This window comes from Perissodus microlepis, chromosome 7 (genome assembly GCF_051167445.1).
Source record: "Perissodus microlepis isolate ML-2025 ecotype Zambia chromosome 7, ASM5116744v1, whole genome shotgun sequence".
In the NCBI taxonomy this organism is placed as follows: Eukaryota; Metazoa; Chordata; class Actinopteri; order Cichliformes; family Cichlidae; genus Perissodus; species Perissodus microlepis.
Genome location: NC_140467.1, coordinates 8,696,185 through 8,712,933, shown reverse-complemented (window position 1 = coordinate 8,712,933; position 16,749 = coordinate 8,696,185). Strand labels below are relative to the sequence as shown.

Here is a 16,749-nt window from a genome sequence, read left to right as displayed (position 1 = left end):
TCATCAGTGTCAAATATAAAACTGGTATTACAGTGTTTTATTTATTTATTTATTGGTGCCATATCAGAGATGTACTTCTAAGTAGGTGAAATGTCACATGGCTCTCTGTTACTTCTCAACACAGCGCTACAGCGGATTCAGTTACGTAGCCAGTTAGGCTCTGTCTCTGTTTGGTGTCTTGTTACAATGACATGGGAGAGAGAGAGAGAGAGAGAAACCGAGGATGGTGGTGGGGAGGTGTGTAAAGCACAGGAAAGGACAAACTTGACCACAACCTGACGAAAGCCACTCCAAGGGCACAGAGCACATAAGCCTGAGCTCAGAAGAAATTCATTGCCTCACTGGCACAAACCAAAGTCATAGCTTTCCTTTGCTCCATTGGTTTAGGCTCACACTGCCCTAAAAAGGTAAAGTTATTTTTGCTCATTTCTGCATGTTTGCTTTTTTTTTTCTGATTGCTTCTAAGTGTAAAGCTAAAATTTTGCTTGGGCATTAAAATTGGAATATTATAAGAGGATTTTCAATAACAGACAAAAATCTTTAGATATCTGCAAGATTTTGAAATTTTTCTATAATAACAAAGCTGCAGAGCTTTTCTAAATCTTAAATTATACCAGTAGGTTTGCACACATTTGCGTGTTGTATTCTGTGTTTATATTTCCATGCCCGTCTGCGGATTGCACACATGCTCAGCCGGTGTACCACTATATCTGGCCACTGAACTTTGTCCCACTTGGTGACTGTTCAGTCATATGACATGGAAAAAGAAATACTAGACCTGCTGCCCCCAACCATTATATGGACTGCTATGGGAAGTCCTGATATTTTTGTTAAGAATTACAGAAGGTCATCATATTTCTCAGACAAAGACTGAACCCTTTCAACCTTCAGTGTATTTATTTTTCATTTAGACACCTGTTAAACATCTGCCAGTGACCCACCTTATCACATTATGAGCAAACAGGACAAATAGAGCCACTTTCTTTAAAACTGCCGTCAGTCACATCTGTGAAAGATTGTTTTTTTTTTTTCTTGAGGTTAACTGTGGTATGATCAGCCTATTTGTTTGTATAACAACAGTGAATGAAATACCCAATGTTTAGTCAAACCTGAGCATGGCCCAATGGGGAAAGAAATGAGGGAAATGATGAGGGAGTTCAGTGGCAAGTGCTGAAAATCAGTCTGTAAGTCTCTCAGTGACGACCTTTCAATGGACTAGTAATAAGTAGGCATGATTCAAAATTGGGATCTTTACAGATATAGCTTATTTTTTCTGTGGAAAATTATTTAGAGTGTGTTATCACCATGAAGTCGTAAATTTCTGAAACCTTTAACAACCACTATTCAGATTTTCATGGTTTGGTGCTGCAATCCGGTGCTTGAAACATACATTTTTTACCTGGCATCCAGTGGTTGTCACAGGTGCCGACACCCTCTAGGCCTGTGTGGAACTTTAAACAACAAAAGGTATGCATTTTGGACATTAAGATCTTGGTAGGACAAACATTTGTAGCTGTCATTAAAAAACAAAAACAAAAACATTTTAGTGGATAAACTATTAGTTAAGGCATTACATCACCAGTAGGAGTATTTTACATTTTTTAAATAATTTTATGGTGTGGTTTTTGCTGATTTATTTATTTATTTTTAAAATTTTTCTTCTTTATTTTTCTTCTTTTATTTTTTTTAATTGTTTGGGAGTGTTTTACTTCCTACCAACGTCTCCCCAATAAAGGCACACCTGCACTTAATTTAGCCCCTTTTAAAAACAGGGACAGCTGGCCAGCAAAACAGTTGAGGGCCGTAGTTCTAAGTACAGTAATTTTTATATTCATTTTCAGTTATACTGGGTAAGAAACTTGATGGATGGATGGATGGATACATTTTATTGTAAATAAATTCGTTTTCTGGGCACCACTTTGGTCTCTGTATGTCTCTGAATGAATTAACATTAATTTATTATGTGTATTTTTTATTAGGAGATATTATAAAATATTATAGACCACTGTATTTTTTATTTTTTTTTTAAATGTAATAACTTCTCAATGCTGTTCATGTTAGCAGAACACAGAGATGGCTGAGGCACATCAGGCGGTAGGCTTCCAGTTCACTGTGCGCCCAGATGGTGTGGACTTTAAACTGAGCCAAGAAGTCATCAAAAATATCTACCTATCAGGAGTGACAGCATGGAAGAAGAAAGCCATTCAATTCAAGGTACAAAAACTGGCACTTAATATGGTAATATCCAAACTGAAAGGAGAGCCCTTTTGTTACTAACCAGTAGTGGTATTTTATATCCACAGAATGGTGTATTGGCAGGAGTCTACCCTGCCAGTCCATCCAGTTGGCTAATAGTTGTAATTGCCATGATGAGCTCTTTATATATCCACATAGACCTGTCTCTGGGAATGATGGATGCCATCAAGGAAAACCTACCATATCGGTCAGTAATCCCACAAAGCCCAGTTTTGAAGTATTTCACTTGACCTTTAGACTTTACTGGACAAGCAATGTGGTTATTTTGTGTCATTTATCTGTTTTTATGTTGTTATTGACAAAGGCGGTGTTTTGCATTTTCTGAGCAGAGACTGTATGTCAGTACAGACACGAGCAGTGCTGAGTGCCATCCTGTTTGCCACAGGACTGTGGCTGTTCCTCATCTACCTCCTGAGATACACTCTTAAAGCTCTGCTGTCCTATCATGGATGGATGTTTGAGTCCCATGGAAAAATGAGTACATCAACTAAAGTGTGGCTGGTATGTTCGTCTCACTTTCATTCATGGCATGACTCTTATTTCATTTGGGAATTTTTGGTTCTGTCATTAAAGAGAAGGAATCTTCACTGATTTTTTTCTTTTTCTGTTTGTTTTTTTGTTACCAGTGCCTGGTAAAGACGTTTTCTGGACGCAGACCCTTGCTCTACAGTTTCCAGGCCTCATTACCCAGGCTTCCTGTGCCCAGTGTGGATGATACAATTCACAGGGTATGTAGTTACAGTAATGGATTTCCATGATCAGAAACACATATCTTATTTGTGCTCCCATAGTTTTCTAAATACATAGAAACATGGTCTGGACATCATTACAAGTATGTGAGATTTTTATGCACAGAAGCTTTTAGTTATTGTTGTTCCATCAGTTCCTGAATCTAAACTCACACTGAACTCAATCTACACCAGCTGAAGTTCTTGTCAATCATTCAGTCGATATACAAAAACTTATTAGACTAACCAAGCACAGGTATAAAAAATACTACCTATACTGCTCCAGCAGCCTTCCTGCACCCTGCTCAAATTGTGTACAGTTTTTCAGTAGCTTTTTAGGAGGAACCTGGCACGTCCTCTTGCAGAAAAGCTGTCTTGGATGTCTTCCAGAATTTCTGGTTATACCTTTCACCTGATATGTCAATGTTTTGTTAATTAAATTAAATAAAATTTTATTTATACAGCACAAAATCACACCAACAGTTGCCTCAAGGCACTTTATATTGTAAGGTGGGGCCCTACAATAATACGTACAGAGAGAACCCCAACAATCAAATGACCCCCTGAGCAAGCACTTTGGCAACATTGGGAAGGAAAAACTCTGTTTTAACAGGAAGAAACCTCCGGCAGAACCATAGAGGGGCGGCCATCTGCTGCGACCAGTTGGGGAGAGAGAAGGAAGACAGGATAAAAGACATGCTGTGGAAGAGAGATAGAGATTAATAATAATTAATGATTCAATGTAGAGAAGTCTATTAACACATACTGAGTGAGAAAGGTAACTGAAGAAGAAATACTCAATGCATCATGGGAATCCCCCAGCAGCCTATACCTATTGCAGCATAACTAAGAGAGGATTCAGGACCACCCGACCCAGCCCTAACTATATGCTTTAGCAAAAAGGAAAGTTTTAAGCTTAATCTTAAAAATAAAGATAGTGTCTGTCTCCCGAATCCAAACTGAAAGCTGGTTCAACAGAGGGAGGGGCCTGAAAACTGAAGGCCCCCATTCTACTTTTAAATACTCTAGGAACAACAAGTAGTCCGATAGCAAAGTGCTCTAATGGGTTGATATGGTACTATAAGGTCATTAAGATAAGATGGGGCCTGATTATTTAAGACCTTTATGTGAGGAGCAGGATTTTGAATTCAATTCTGGATTTAACAGGAAGCCAATGAAGGGAAGCCAATACAGGAGAAATATGCTCTCTCTTTCTAGTCCCTGTCAATACTCTTGCTGCAGCATTTTGGATTAATTGAAGGCTTTTCAGGGAGTTTTTAGGACTTCCTGATAGTAAAAAATAAGAGTAGTCCAGCCTAGGAGTAATAAATGCATGAACTAGTTTTTCTGCATCACTCTGAGACAGGATATTTCTAATTTTAGAGATGTTGGGCAAATAGAAGAAATTTTATTACGTGACGTCTGCTTCTATGTAACACTACTCCCTGCGTATGATATTCTTTTCACAGTACCTTGAGTCAGTTCGACCTCTGCTGGACAATGAGCAGTACAATAAAATGGAGCTTTTGGCCAGTGATTTTAAAGAAAACAAAGCAGCCCAACTGCAGAGATGCCTAATCTTAAAATCATGGTGGGCAACAAATTATGTAAGTAGTGTTTTCTGTCTAACATGCTACTGAAATTCTCTTGAATTGTAATGTTAGACAATAAAACCCTTTAATTTTCTCCAGGTAAGTGACTGGTGGGAGGAGTACATTTACCTCAGGGGCAGGAGTCCTATCATGGTCAACAGTAACTTCTATATAATGGTATGTAAAACTGTCAGTACATCAGTTGAGCATTTTTTCATTTTTCTGTTAGTAATGGGAATGAGGTAATAATTTATTTTAAATAATTTAAACACGTCATCTTTAACTTTTCAAATAAATGTGTCTGTTATCTGTGTTTGTTCTCTGTTTTGTGTTGTCACTTTGTTGTGTTTGGTCATTCCATTTATTGTGTGAAGGACCTCTTGTACGTGACCCCAACACACCGTCAGGCTGCAAGAGCAGGAAATGTGGTACATGCCATGTTGCAATACAGACGCAAACTGGAACGTGGTGAACTTGCACCGGTATAGCTTGCCATTACAATGACTCTTTTCTCTCGTTTTATTGCAAGGTTAAACTCTGTGTTGACTTCTATTTAACTTTTTCTGCTCAGCTGAGGGCTTTGGGGACTGTTCCTATGTGTTCTACTCAGATGGAGAGGATGTTTAACACCACTCGCATCCCTGGCATTGAAACAGGTGAGCAAATGTTTAGATCTGTACTGTATGAGTACTCAATCATCAGTCACAGATAATATACTTCCCATTGTCCAGTACGCAGCACTAGTGGGTACATCTCTATTAATGATTTCACAGCAAATAGGTTCCATCACTCTAAATCTAATCTTTTACTGCCTTAACAATCTTTACAGATTTTGTGCAGCACCTGACTGATCGGAAACACCTGGTTGTCTTCCACAAGGGTCGGTTCTTCCAGGTGTGGCTTTACACTGGAGGCCGTCACCTTTTGCCCAGTGAACTTGAAACACAGTTTCAAAGGATTCTCAATGATACATCAGAACCTCAACCAGGAGAGCTCAAACTAGCTGCCCTGACAGCAGGATACAGGTATATACAAACAAAAAACACCTTAAAAAAGCAGGTAAGCAGGTTAAATGTTCAAAGGGAAACGGTCTCACTCTCACCCTTAGGGTTCCATGGGCTCAGGCTCGGATAAAATATTTTAGCCAGGGCATAAACAAAGTATCCCTGGATGCAATCGAGTCAGCTGCCTTCTTCCTGACATTGGATGATGAGCCGCAGGGTTACGATCCTGCAAAGACCAACTCACTTGATAGCTACGCCAAGTCCCTGCTGCATGGAAAATGTTATGACAGGTAGGCAAAGAAGACCAAGGCTTTTATTGACTTTGACCAAACTGATTCCCTAAAAGAAGTTGGGGGTTTTTCTTGCAGGTGGTTTGACAAATCTTTTACATTGATCTCTTATCCAAATGGAAAAATGGGTGTAAATGTTGAACATTCTTGGGCTGATGCACCAATTGTAGGACACATGTGGGAGGTAGGAAAAGTGTTCTGAATAAACCCTAAAATAATGATCCAAAGAATGCAAATTTTCTTCAGCTGCATTTTTTTTTCTTTTTAGTATATTCTAGCAACAGACTGCTTCCATCTTGGATACACTGAGGAGGGACACTGTAAAGGGGATGTGAACAAAAACCTGCCTCATCCCACTCGACTACAATGGCAGATTCCAAATGAGGTATAGAAAAATTTGTATTTATTTCTTATATCCAGTATTGTTTTTAGTTTTTTCTTTTAATTTAATGGAGCCGTTGGTGTTTTAGATCTGTACACAAACTAATTAGGATATTCTTTTACCCTCTCTAAGTGCCAAAATGTCATTGAAACGTCATACCTCTCAGCCAAGCAGATAGCTGATGATGTGGACTTCCATGGCTATCTGTTTGCTGAGTTTGGGAAAGGCCTGATCAAGAAGTGCAGGACAAGCCCTGATGCCTTTATTCAGCTGGCCTTGCAGCTGGCCCAGTTTAGGGTAGGCCTGCCATAGTTCATAGAATCACTGACATTTCTTTAAATGCATCTACAACCATCAACTAATAGATAACTCTTTGCTTTATAGGACCAGCGTGTGTTCTGTCTGACGTACGAATCATCGATGACACGTATGTTCAGAGATGGGCGGACAGAGACAGTGCGCTCCTGCACTTCTGAGGCGGTTGCATTCGTCAGAGCCATGGAGGACGCTGGTGCGACGGTAGGCAAAACAAATAACCATGTCCACAACAAATAAAAAGGTCATGACATCATTCAGCTGCTCGACAGGTGTGTATAAAGAGAATCACAGGTCAAAGGCGTTTTAATGGAGAAGTTTTTAATAAAAATAGACAACAACTTTGGACTTAATGTGGTTTATAATGATTATCTTGTAGTCACGGGACGTTCATGTACTCAGTTTTAGATTTTCCGATGGGTCACATTGTTATAGAACATGTTGTTCTACTAAGACCATGGTGACCAAGACCTAGAGGTAATGTGTGTCAGTGCCCTGGACTTTAAGCTCTTGGATGTTCTGACAGGGTCAAGCTCGTACTTTCCTTCACTGATAAAGAAATCTAAAAATTATTTTAATGCAGTTTTTATTTATTTATTTAGAAATATTAGAAACTACATTGCCTGTTGTTTATGTTGTCAGAATGCCCAGAGACTTGCCCTGTTTCGGAAAGCAGCAGAAAAGCACCAAAACATGTATCGTCTGGCCATGACTGGTTCTGGGATCGATCGTCACCTTTTCTGTCTCTATATAGTATCTAAATACCTTGGTGTTGACTCACCATTTCTTACTAAGGTTAGCACTATTATCTATCATGTGTTTTTAATGTGTTTTTGTTTTGTAATGCTCTTTTCCAAACTAAATTCACTGTCTTTGCGTAATGCTTAAAGGTGCTTTGGGAGCCCTGGAAGTTGTCCACCAGCCAGACTCCACAGCAGCAGCTCAATTTAGTTGACATCAACAAGTTCCCGAAATATGTGTGTGGTGGGGGTGGATTTGGCCCTGTGAGTTAATTTGATGCAATATGAACATGTGCAAAAAGTTACAGTCATAGCTTTCTTACCTGCTGGCCTGATCAAGGAGGGCTATGTGAAATGTAACAGCGTCTCTTTGTTATCTTAGGTAGCTGACGATGGTTACGGTGTGTCTTATATCATTGTTGGGGAAAACCTCATCACATTCCACATCTCCAGCAAGTTCTCCAGTCCTGACACAGTAAGACAGAAAAAAGAGCACTGCATACTATAGATCCAACTCTTCCTGTTTTTATCTCTTGCTCTGATTGCTCCTTCTCTGTCTGACCTGCAGGACTCATATCGGTTTGGTCAGCATATTCAAAAGGCCATGCTCGACATCCAAGCTCTCTTCAAGCCTGAAAATGATAAGACAGCACAGAATGCAAAGTATGTCCATCTGGAAAATGGGAAAAAGCACATATAACAGAGAGTGTGGCAGGGTATGTTGGATTTGGAGCACATACAACCTGTGACTCAGTCTTCATTCATAAAAATAAAACAAGGCTCTGGTGACAGGTTGGGCTGCTGTGGTGAGTCACGGCACAGGAGCTTGGCATTCCTCTCAGACAAAAACAATATTTATTACACATCTATGTTTTTCCTGTTTATATTCGGGGATAAACAAATGTATTTCTTTTTACACAATAGTTCCTCACATACACATATAAATCCAATGTAATGTAAATAAAGCTACAATATGTATTTATTCATGATCTTATGAAAGCTGTAAATATATCTGCCAATGTGTTCTTGTATTTGCAGATCTAAATTATTTGTTACGTGCCGGTATTTAAGAATTTGCTGTCATTAGTGATTAAAAATATAACATACTAAATGCAACTAATGCATAACTAGTGCAGTCATCATCAGTGATTTCTGTGGCACTGCTGTGGAAGATTGGAAAATTCAGTTTGAAATGATTACATCAGCTGTGTGTGTGTATAGACAGATATATGACATAGTGTAGGGACTGAAAGAGGCATGACAGAGCAGCAATGCACTGACAGGTCTTAGTGAGAGCTGTGGGAAATTTGCTGTCAAAATTAGGAGCTTGTGTTCAGGAGAGTGAATTGTCTCCATAAACTCTTGTGCAAGCATTGCTCCATGAATACAAATCAATAGAAAATAATTCATCATACTGGTAAATATGTGGATGACATACAGTATTGTGCAAAAGTCTTAAACCAGCCCTAATTTCTTTATATTTGGCTTCCAAGGACCCAGGTGTATTTGTAATTATTTAAAGTAGTCTTGAGCTCCGAAAGCTTTCTGAAGATCATTCAAAGTTTTTCTGTATACACTGGCTGCTTTTTCACTGTTTCTGTACAGACTAGTCTTTGTTTTGGGTTTTTTATTTTTTTTATTTTTTATTTTTTGGGGGGGGGGGGGGTTGTTAAGCGACATAAAACTGACGTATGATTCATTCAAGCATAAGAAGACGCCTAAGTTGAGCCGTGAACCAGTGTTGTGTAAACATACAACAGAAAAGTTAGCAAAGAACTAATATTAAATCATATTAAAGCATTTTGTTACTAACATTTTGTTGCAAAAACATGCAATTTGTTCCCATTACTGTATGTAAATCTACAAAAATTGCCCAAGAAAACACAGTTTGACAGGAATAAAGTGTAAAAACTATCCAAAGCAGATAAAGAGTATCTGAAATTCATGTCTTTATTGTATAAAAGAATTGGCGGGCAGGCACTACCACTCATGAATTGGTGTCCCCAGTGTCCAGATCTCAGCATTATTGAAGCAGTGTAGGAACAGAATGCAGTCAACATCTAAAGAAGAGCTTTGAATGTCCTTTAAGAAGCCTGGAAAAGTATTCCTGAAGTCTACTTAAAGGAATTACAACAAACTTTAAGAAAGTTCATGCTGTGTTGAAGAATAAAAGTGATCATACCAAATGTTGACTTTCAAACTTGTTACATTTGTATAAACTCTATTTCTGTCTCGTTTACTGTATTCAGATTAATTCTTGAACGTTTCAATAACTCGCTGCAGCTATTTCACAATTTCTTTGCAAAGTATGAAGAAATGGTGACTCAAGATTTTTGCACATTCCTATTCATTACAGAATAAAATGAGTACTTGTGCTTTTAAATACATTGACAACAGACACAGAAAAACTTTTTTTTATTAGAGAAGTTTATTTTAAGAGGTGGCAAGGGGGATTTTGACATGTTCCTGAAGTTTTACAGAGAGCTTCCCGATTTATCCCTGCTATCTGACCTTTGACCAGCTGGAAGCTTCACTGTAAATCAGCGTTCTTGCCGTACATACTCTGGCAATGATGAGGGACAAAAAAAAAAAAAAAAAAAAAAAGATCCTGTACTTGTGGACTAACAATGAAGTTTTAGGCAGTTTTTCATATAATATTCCGATTTTGTATTATGTTAAACATGACATAATGAGAATGCAGATGGTTTACAGTTCATCTCCTGAGGGTTCTGCAGATATTAATGTATCTATGACCACACGATGATTTATAACTTAATAAGAAACCACTTTAGAGAAGTATCTGTTTTTTATAAAACTTTAGTTCAATATTGTAACTACACTGTAACTACATGGCCAATTTGATTTAGTTTATCCACACAAGTGAGACCAAATTTCAAATAGATGATGGTTTATTAGTTTATGCAGGGACAATACAAAAAGTCAAAGTAATAAAAAACAAGCCATTCTGGTCGCACTTATTTTCTTTCAAGGCATCAGTTACAACAATGAACTAAAACTCGGCTGTATAACTGTACAACAAAGTAAATGAACAATAAACAAAAACGCCACCATGGTTTGATGAGAGCAGTTTTAAGAGAGCCAAAGAGGCAACCGACTCCAGACTTCCTAATGATTCAAAATGAATCAGCAGTATCAGATTATCTCCTATCAGAAGCTGCCTGCCAGTCAAGCACACTGAACATAACAGAATACAATAGACAACAAAAGCAAGTGGATTTTAAGAATGCTCTATTTCTTACCAATTTTTATCGCGGGGATACTGCAGGTTGAGTCCACTGGGTAGTGATGTGCCCCCACGGGGCCACTGTGTGGAGCTGTTTTCATGTTGATGGCACGCCAACCCAGTCTTTTCTGTGTACATACTATTTGTGTATATATTTCAACACTCTAGGATGGTTCTGTAGTTTATGTGTCTAAAATCACTCAGAGCTTTTGGGGTCCGGTCTGTGATGCAACAGAGGAGGTTTAAGAAGTTGCACCAGGTGTTGGATTAACATTCTGTGTGGCCGCCTGTGGTGCCACCTCTATGATTCGTGGTTTGTCAATGATGCGAGCAGTGCGGTTTCCTTTCTCTACAATCCCGATGATCCATGCTTGATGACCTTCTCCGTATTTTGGGGATTTGATCTCGGCACAGAAGCGGGCAGCTTGTTCTCGAGGTAAACAAATAAGCAGGCCTCCTAGAAATGAAAGGAGATGTTGTCAGACAAGTGACTTAAATGAAGATTTAAGTCTAATTAAATCACTCATTTTTAGAATATGACACTGTTAGGGAGTACTCGGCCTTCTTACAGATAACTCTAAAGGCATTTTTATACATGAACAAATTCACAAGGTCCAAATTTGCCATTTCTTGCATGTAGCACACAGCTGGAGATTATCGGTGCCTGAGGTGTTCTCACTACTGGAAATACTGCCTGCAGGTAGTATGACATCCACTGGCTTTCTGCAAATTCTCCATGATGTGCACCACTCTCACATGGGCCCAACTGGATATAACAGACTTTTTTTTTTTTTAAAAAAAACACAGCTCTAATGCATAAAGTGCATGGGTGAAAACAGATTTGATATCAATTCTGCTGCAGATTGTTGATCACAGCATGAAACATTAAGCAGATAAACTAATCACAAAGATAGATCTTTTAACTGATGCGCTCAAGTTCCTGTAGATTATTTAACAACTTCTTCGGCTTCTGTAACATCTCCACATAGTTAAGCAAAGACACTTATGTGACTGTAGATGCGCGCCTTCATCAAACTGCCTCAATTACACACGCTTGCCATCTTCCAACACTGTCTTGAAGAAATGAATGGCCTATAAAGTCTGATATGCTTAAAAGATAAATCAGAAGGACAGCTGAACCTCAGCCAAATTTCAACCTATAATAGTTACAATCTCAGGACTTTCAATCAGACAAAACATCAAAATGTAAAATTTTTATAACATGTCTTGCTTCTCTCCCCGAACATCAACCAATTATGGTCTGTTATTATTGCTGCTTTACTTATTTAGCTACCTAATTGTTAGGAGATTAAACTCTCAATTCACATCCCCAAACAAATTTTCCCCAAAGAGAAAGAAGCTGATTAATAATAACAGAACCACAGTCTTTTGTAAAATCGGTTACTTTACTGATGGCATATAAAATTCAGTTGAGCTGCCTCTAGTTACACTTTTTCATTTTCTAAGATCTTTTTCCAGAACTTACTGCATTCCTTGGTAAAATCTCAATGTCTTGAAAACATTAAAATACACACGCACACACCTGATGTTTCAGGACAGGTGCCATGCATGAGCCCGAACATGTTCCCACAGGCTTTAGACACGGCGGCCATCTTGGCGAGCACTGGGAGGTTGTGGATGACAAAAGACACCTCACTTCGTTGTTGTCGTGCCAACGTCTGAGCGTGGCCGAGGATGCCAAACCCTGTGATATCGGTCGCTGCGTGAGCATTGAACGTGTGCATGAGACCCGCAGCTGCAAGAAAAAGACAGTAAGAAAGGCATCATGATGATCAATTTGTTTATTGCCAAAAATCTGCAAACACTCAAGTAATCTGGATGCAATAAAGTCAACTAGTAATATAATAGAATCTAATGGGTAATAATACTCATTACATTCTTACTAACAAATAAATACTAATTACGAGAAAACAAAGTCATTAGAACCACATACTCGGTAATGCTATTGTTAAAATGTAACTGAGAATAATCAAAAGTTTAGGCAGGCAGAAAATGTCACATGTTCTTAATGGTCTTGCCTGTCCTGTTGAGCCGAGCCATATTCATCATGGCTTCATGGTAGGCCAGCTCTACGTCCTCCTGCGTCACCACCAGCTTGATCTTGTTCCATTTTTCAGGCTTTTCAGAGACACAAAGAAAGCATAAATAGGCAGTGATGTTACTGGTTATTATTAAACAACAGGTTTTTAACAAAATTATTCAGAAACGAGTTGGCAGACTTACAATATCTAGCCACTGATGCACTGCAACTGCCACTTGTGTTCCAAGTGGTTTGGTCAACACCAACACATCTCCTGGCACTGCATTGTCTGGCCTGAAAAATATCAGACACAGCATCGTCAAGCTTGTTTTAAGGCACCCAAGGAAGCAAAAAAACAGCAAAATATGCAGCAGGAACTCATTCCTACATGATAAACTCATTGGGCTGGCAAACTGTTGTTGCAACTCCTCCCATCACTACCCAGGGGTTGAGCACCGTCTGACCTCCTGTTACAGACGTCCCCGCCTCCTCTGATGCATCTTTGAATCCCTGGATGATCAGTGGCATGACTTTGTCTCTCTCCTGTAAACACAGAAGAATGTCAGAGTCGAGGCTCGGGACATTTTAAATGCACTGATGATAATAAGAGATGTCTCAAACTAATATGATTCCAGTACTAGGGCTATTGCATGAAATATACATTACCCGTCACTTTATTACGTACACCTGTTCCACTGCTCATTGATGCAAATCGCATGATTGCAACTCAATGCATTTAAGCATGGAGGCACAGTCAAGACAACCTGCTGAAGTTCAAACTGAACATCAGAATGGGATGATTTAAGATAAAAGCTGATTTAAGTAACTTTGAACATAGCATGGCTGCTAGTGGTCTGAGCGTTTCAGAAGCCGCTGATCTACTGGGATTTTCCTTTGTAACCATCTCTAGGGTGTACAGAAAATGGTCTAAAAAAGAGAAACTATCCAGCAAATACTGGATGTCAGACATGGGAGAAGAAACGCCAGACCATTACAAGCCGATAGGAAGAGAACAGTAACTCTAATAACCACTTGTTACTACCAAGGTCTGCAGACACATCCCTGAAGACACAGCACATCAAACCTGAAGGCATCTACACACCAAAGCACCTGAAGACCACACAGGATGCCACTCCTGTCAGCTAAGAACAGGAAATTGAGGCTACAGTTACACAAATTCACCAAAACAGGGCTATGGAAGGCTGGAAAAATGTTGCCTTGTCTGATGAGTCTCAATTTGTGGTGCCACACTCAGATGATAAAGGTCAACATTTGGATGGATTTTTGGATGTGCATCCAACAAATCTGCAGCAACTGTGTGAAGCCATCATGTCAATATAGACCAAAATCTCCAAAGAAATGATTTCAGCACTTTGGTGAATCTCAAAGAATTAAAACATTTGCGAAGCCAAAAGGATGTCTAACCCGGTACTAGTAAAGTGTCCAGCAAGTGTACCTTTACTTAAGCAAGATGTGTCTTACTTTTTCTGACATTTTGTTGCTGACTCCTAGAAGCATCAACATGTTGTCACACTCAGTAACTCCCATGGCGTACAGGTCACTTAGAACATTGGCACAAGCAATTCTTCCCTATAGAAAAGAGACCATGAAAATTAATCACATACAGGTTTGGTATGCAAAGTAATTTAATGAAAGAAAACCAGAAAAGTAATGCTAATGAAGAAGGGAAGGTCCTTACCATCATGTAAGGGTCATCCACAATGGGATAGATGTAGTCTGTTGTCTGGACAAGAGAAAGGCCACCATGCCGGAGGGGGATCACACACGTGTCCATGCCAATGCCTTCATAAAGAATATCTCTCTTAATGTAATATTTTAGAGTGTCTGCACTTGTGACCTGTGAACTGTGACCATGTATTTGCTGCTATGCTTAAAAAAAAAAAGAAGGGGGTGGGGGGCTAGCATTGCTATTAATGTGCTATATGATTTTAAGAATTACCTAATCGAGGCATAACCGCCCCCAGGAACTGTTCATCCTCTTGATAGTGGTTCTCTTGCAGGGTTTCTAGCAGCTTCTGTAATACATCTTGGGGGACCTGTGATTAGAGAAAATTTCCACAATTTTGATGCATTATTTCCTCACTAATCTGTGCAAAGAAAATAACACATTCAAGGCAGATTTTTTTGTGGACAGCTAACCTTGCAGCCTGTGCCTTTGAGCTCAGCAAACCGTGTGAGCCTGAAGTTCTTGTCCAGCTCATAGCTTTCAGGGTTAAAAGACTCCCTCACAGACATGTCTGAAGAAGCTCTGGGTCCGCACCACTAGAACCACATCAATGACTATGAAAAATAAATAAAACTGGTGATTAGAGACAGTGTCTGGGTGTCTCAAGAAAATACATGCAAATGTTAAGTTGCACAAATGACACAACACAACAGTGCAATCACATCTGTGCAACATTTCAAGTGAATCAGTACAAGTACAACATCTGTAGGAGCAACACTGGAAAGAATAAATCAACCAAAATAACTGTAGATTAACGGTCTGCTGGTTGGGAGCTCTTTTGCTGCAATGATAGAAATCTTGTCCCAGAGCTCTGTTGACAAAATATTAGGAACACCTAAGTACATTAGAAGTTACCACTATAAACATGACTCAAAGATCAGTGTGATATTATTGCAGGCGTGTTGTATTTTGTGATCGAAACAAGTTTACAAATAAATAATAAAAAACTGCATGGCGATTTTAAGTAAGTAAGTAAAGTTTATTTATTAAGCGCTTTTCATAGACAGGTAGTCACAAAGCGCTGCACACAGAGATTAAAATAAACAGTACGATAAAGAGCGTGGCGATTTTAATGCACAGTTGTTATTAAATGTTTTGAATTTGTTAAATACTAGTTTTGATAATTATTGTATTCTTTTTTTAAGGCAACGGGGTGTCGGATACCTTTAAATTGAAATGCACAATAATGAATGTGGCATCACCTAAAAGCCCCCCCCCTCCCCAATCACTGAAAATATAATAAACTTTTGTGTTCCCAAAAATAAGCTCCACAAAGCTGATAAAACTGAAACGCCGTGCAAGTTGGTTGTTACTTATAATCTCGGTTTTTAACATAAACCGGCGTGAGTTGATGAAGGGGCCGTTACTGGTATAGTGGGGTAGTGTTCAAGACAAGCAATGATCCCAAGTTCATTCAACCCTTGGGCACAGGCTAACAATAAAAGTAATGATGTGTGAGTGATTCCGTGTGATGTGAGCGGCATAACACGCTGTCGGCAGCTCAGCTATAAGACACGTGCGTTGATAATGACAGCTACACCCTCTACGTCTGTTTGTTTTGCTTAAAATGCAGTTTTGGCTACTGCTGCTAGCTCTTGCTAGCAAACGCTGCTCCATGCAGCAGGAGTTGAACAGCTCCGTGTAACAAAGAGCCGATGAGCAACCCACTTCAAGAGCTTCTGCAAATCTAAAAACAGATAAGACGCACACTGCGACCTAAACGTGACGCGTAGCGTTGAGTCGCAGTGTCAGCTCGTAGCACATGTACGTTAAAAAGTTGCCGTAGAGCGCCGAACAAAAATGTCGGCGGCGGAAAAAATTAACCCTTTCCTGTCCCTCGCCATGCGATGTGTGCAACATTAGCGTCAACACGAATAAAACCGCGCTGCACCTGCTACGTGTGCAAACTTTGTGACGCTGCGGTGCAATAGAAGTGTTTACAACTGCTCTAGATGTGATTTTAGGACCAAAACGGAGGTATATTCTTGCAACATTTCCCCTTTAATTGCTCTGACCATTTTATCCTTACCAGCTTCACGTTAGCGGCGGATCCCGACAGAAGAGCGGGGAAGGCACCAGCATGCACCGGGGCTACAAACGGCTGTCCTGCGAGAAAGCCTGACGAAAAGTGACACATATTTGACTTCTAACATTGGTCCAAGCGAATAAAACTGTAGAAGTATCGTGAGTAATTAAGCACATTGTGTTTTAAAAAAATGTATCCAACCTCTGCTCACCTTTATAAAAATGTGTGAATTAGAATGCAAGAAGGAAACTAACCAGATCTCAAAGGGTCCTCCTTCTGCACACTGGCGGCTTCAACATCCCCTTTAATGAGCTGTGAAGTCTGGCAACAAAATCTCAACAATGGAGTGTACCTTTAATTTACTGTTTCCCTCCAAGTGCGACT

General features: G+C 39.4%; 2 protein-coding genes across 2 annotated transcripts; one reads left to right on the top strand and one right to left on the bottom strand.

The window, feature by feature from the left end:
• The first annotated feature begins 42 nt into the window (after positions 1-42).
• cpt1b (carnitine palmitoyltransferase 1B (muscle)) lies at positions 43-9,507 on the top strand. Its single transcript, XM_084933181.1, has 19 exons — positions 43-407; positions 2,065-2,214; positions 2,304-2,443; positions 2,586-2,757; positions 2,883-2,984; positions 4,454-4,591; positions 4,676-4,753; positions 4,951-5,058; positions 5,148-5,232; positions 5,406-5,601; positions 5,685-5,870; positions 5,949-6,054; positions 6,139-6,255; positions 6,385-6,549; positions 6,637-6,771; positions 7,210-7,362; positions 7,458-7,571; positions 7,690-7,782; positions 7,876-9,507. Exons 2-19 carry the CDS (start codon positions 2,074-2,076, stop codon positions 8,005-8,007), a joined length of 2,361 nt encoding a protein of 786 aa, XP_084789307.1. The 5' UTR covers positions 43-407; positions 2,065-2,073; the 3' UTR covers positions 8,008-9,507.
• Positions 9,508-10,198: 691 nt separating this feature from the next.
• sephs1 (selenophosphate synthetase 1) lies at positions 10,199-16,466 on the bottom strand. The gene is made up of 10 exons (XM_084933182.1): positions 16,369-16,466; positions 14,753-14,893; positions 14,553-14,649; positions 14,292-14,395; positions 14,075-14,182; positions 12,981-13,135; positions 12,796-12,886; positions 12,591-12,690; positions 12,095-12,307; positions 10,199-11,008 (listed from the first exon to the last, which is right to left on the bottom strand). Exons 2-10 carry the CDS (start codon positions 14,846-14,848, stop codon positions 10,794-10,796), a joined length of 1,179 nt encoding a protein of 392 aa, XP_084789308.1. The 5' UTR covers positions 14,849-14,893; positions 16,369-16,466; the 3' UTR covers positions 10,199-10,793.
• Positions 16,467-16,749: the final 283 nt, after the last annotated feature.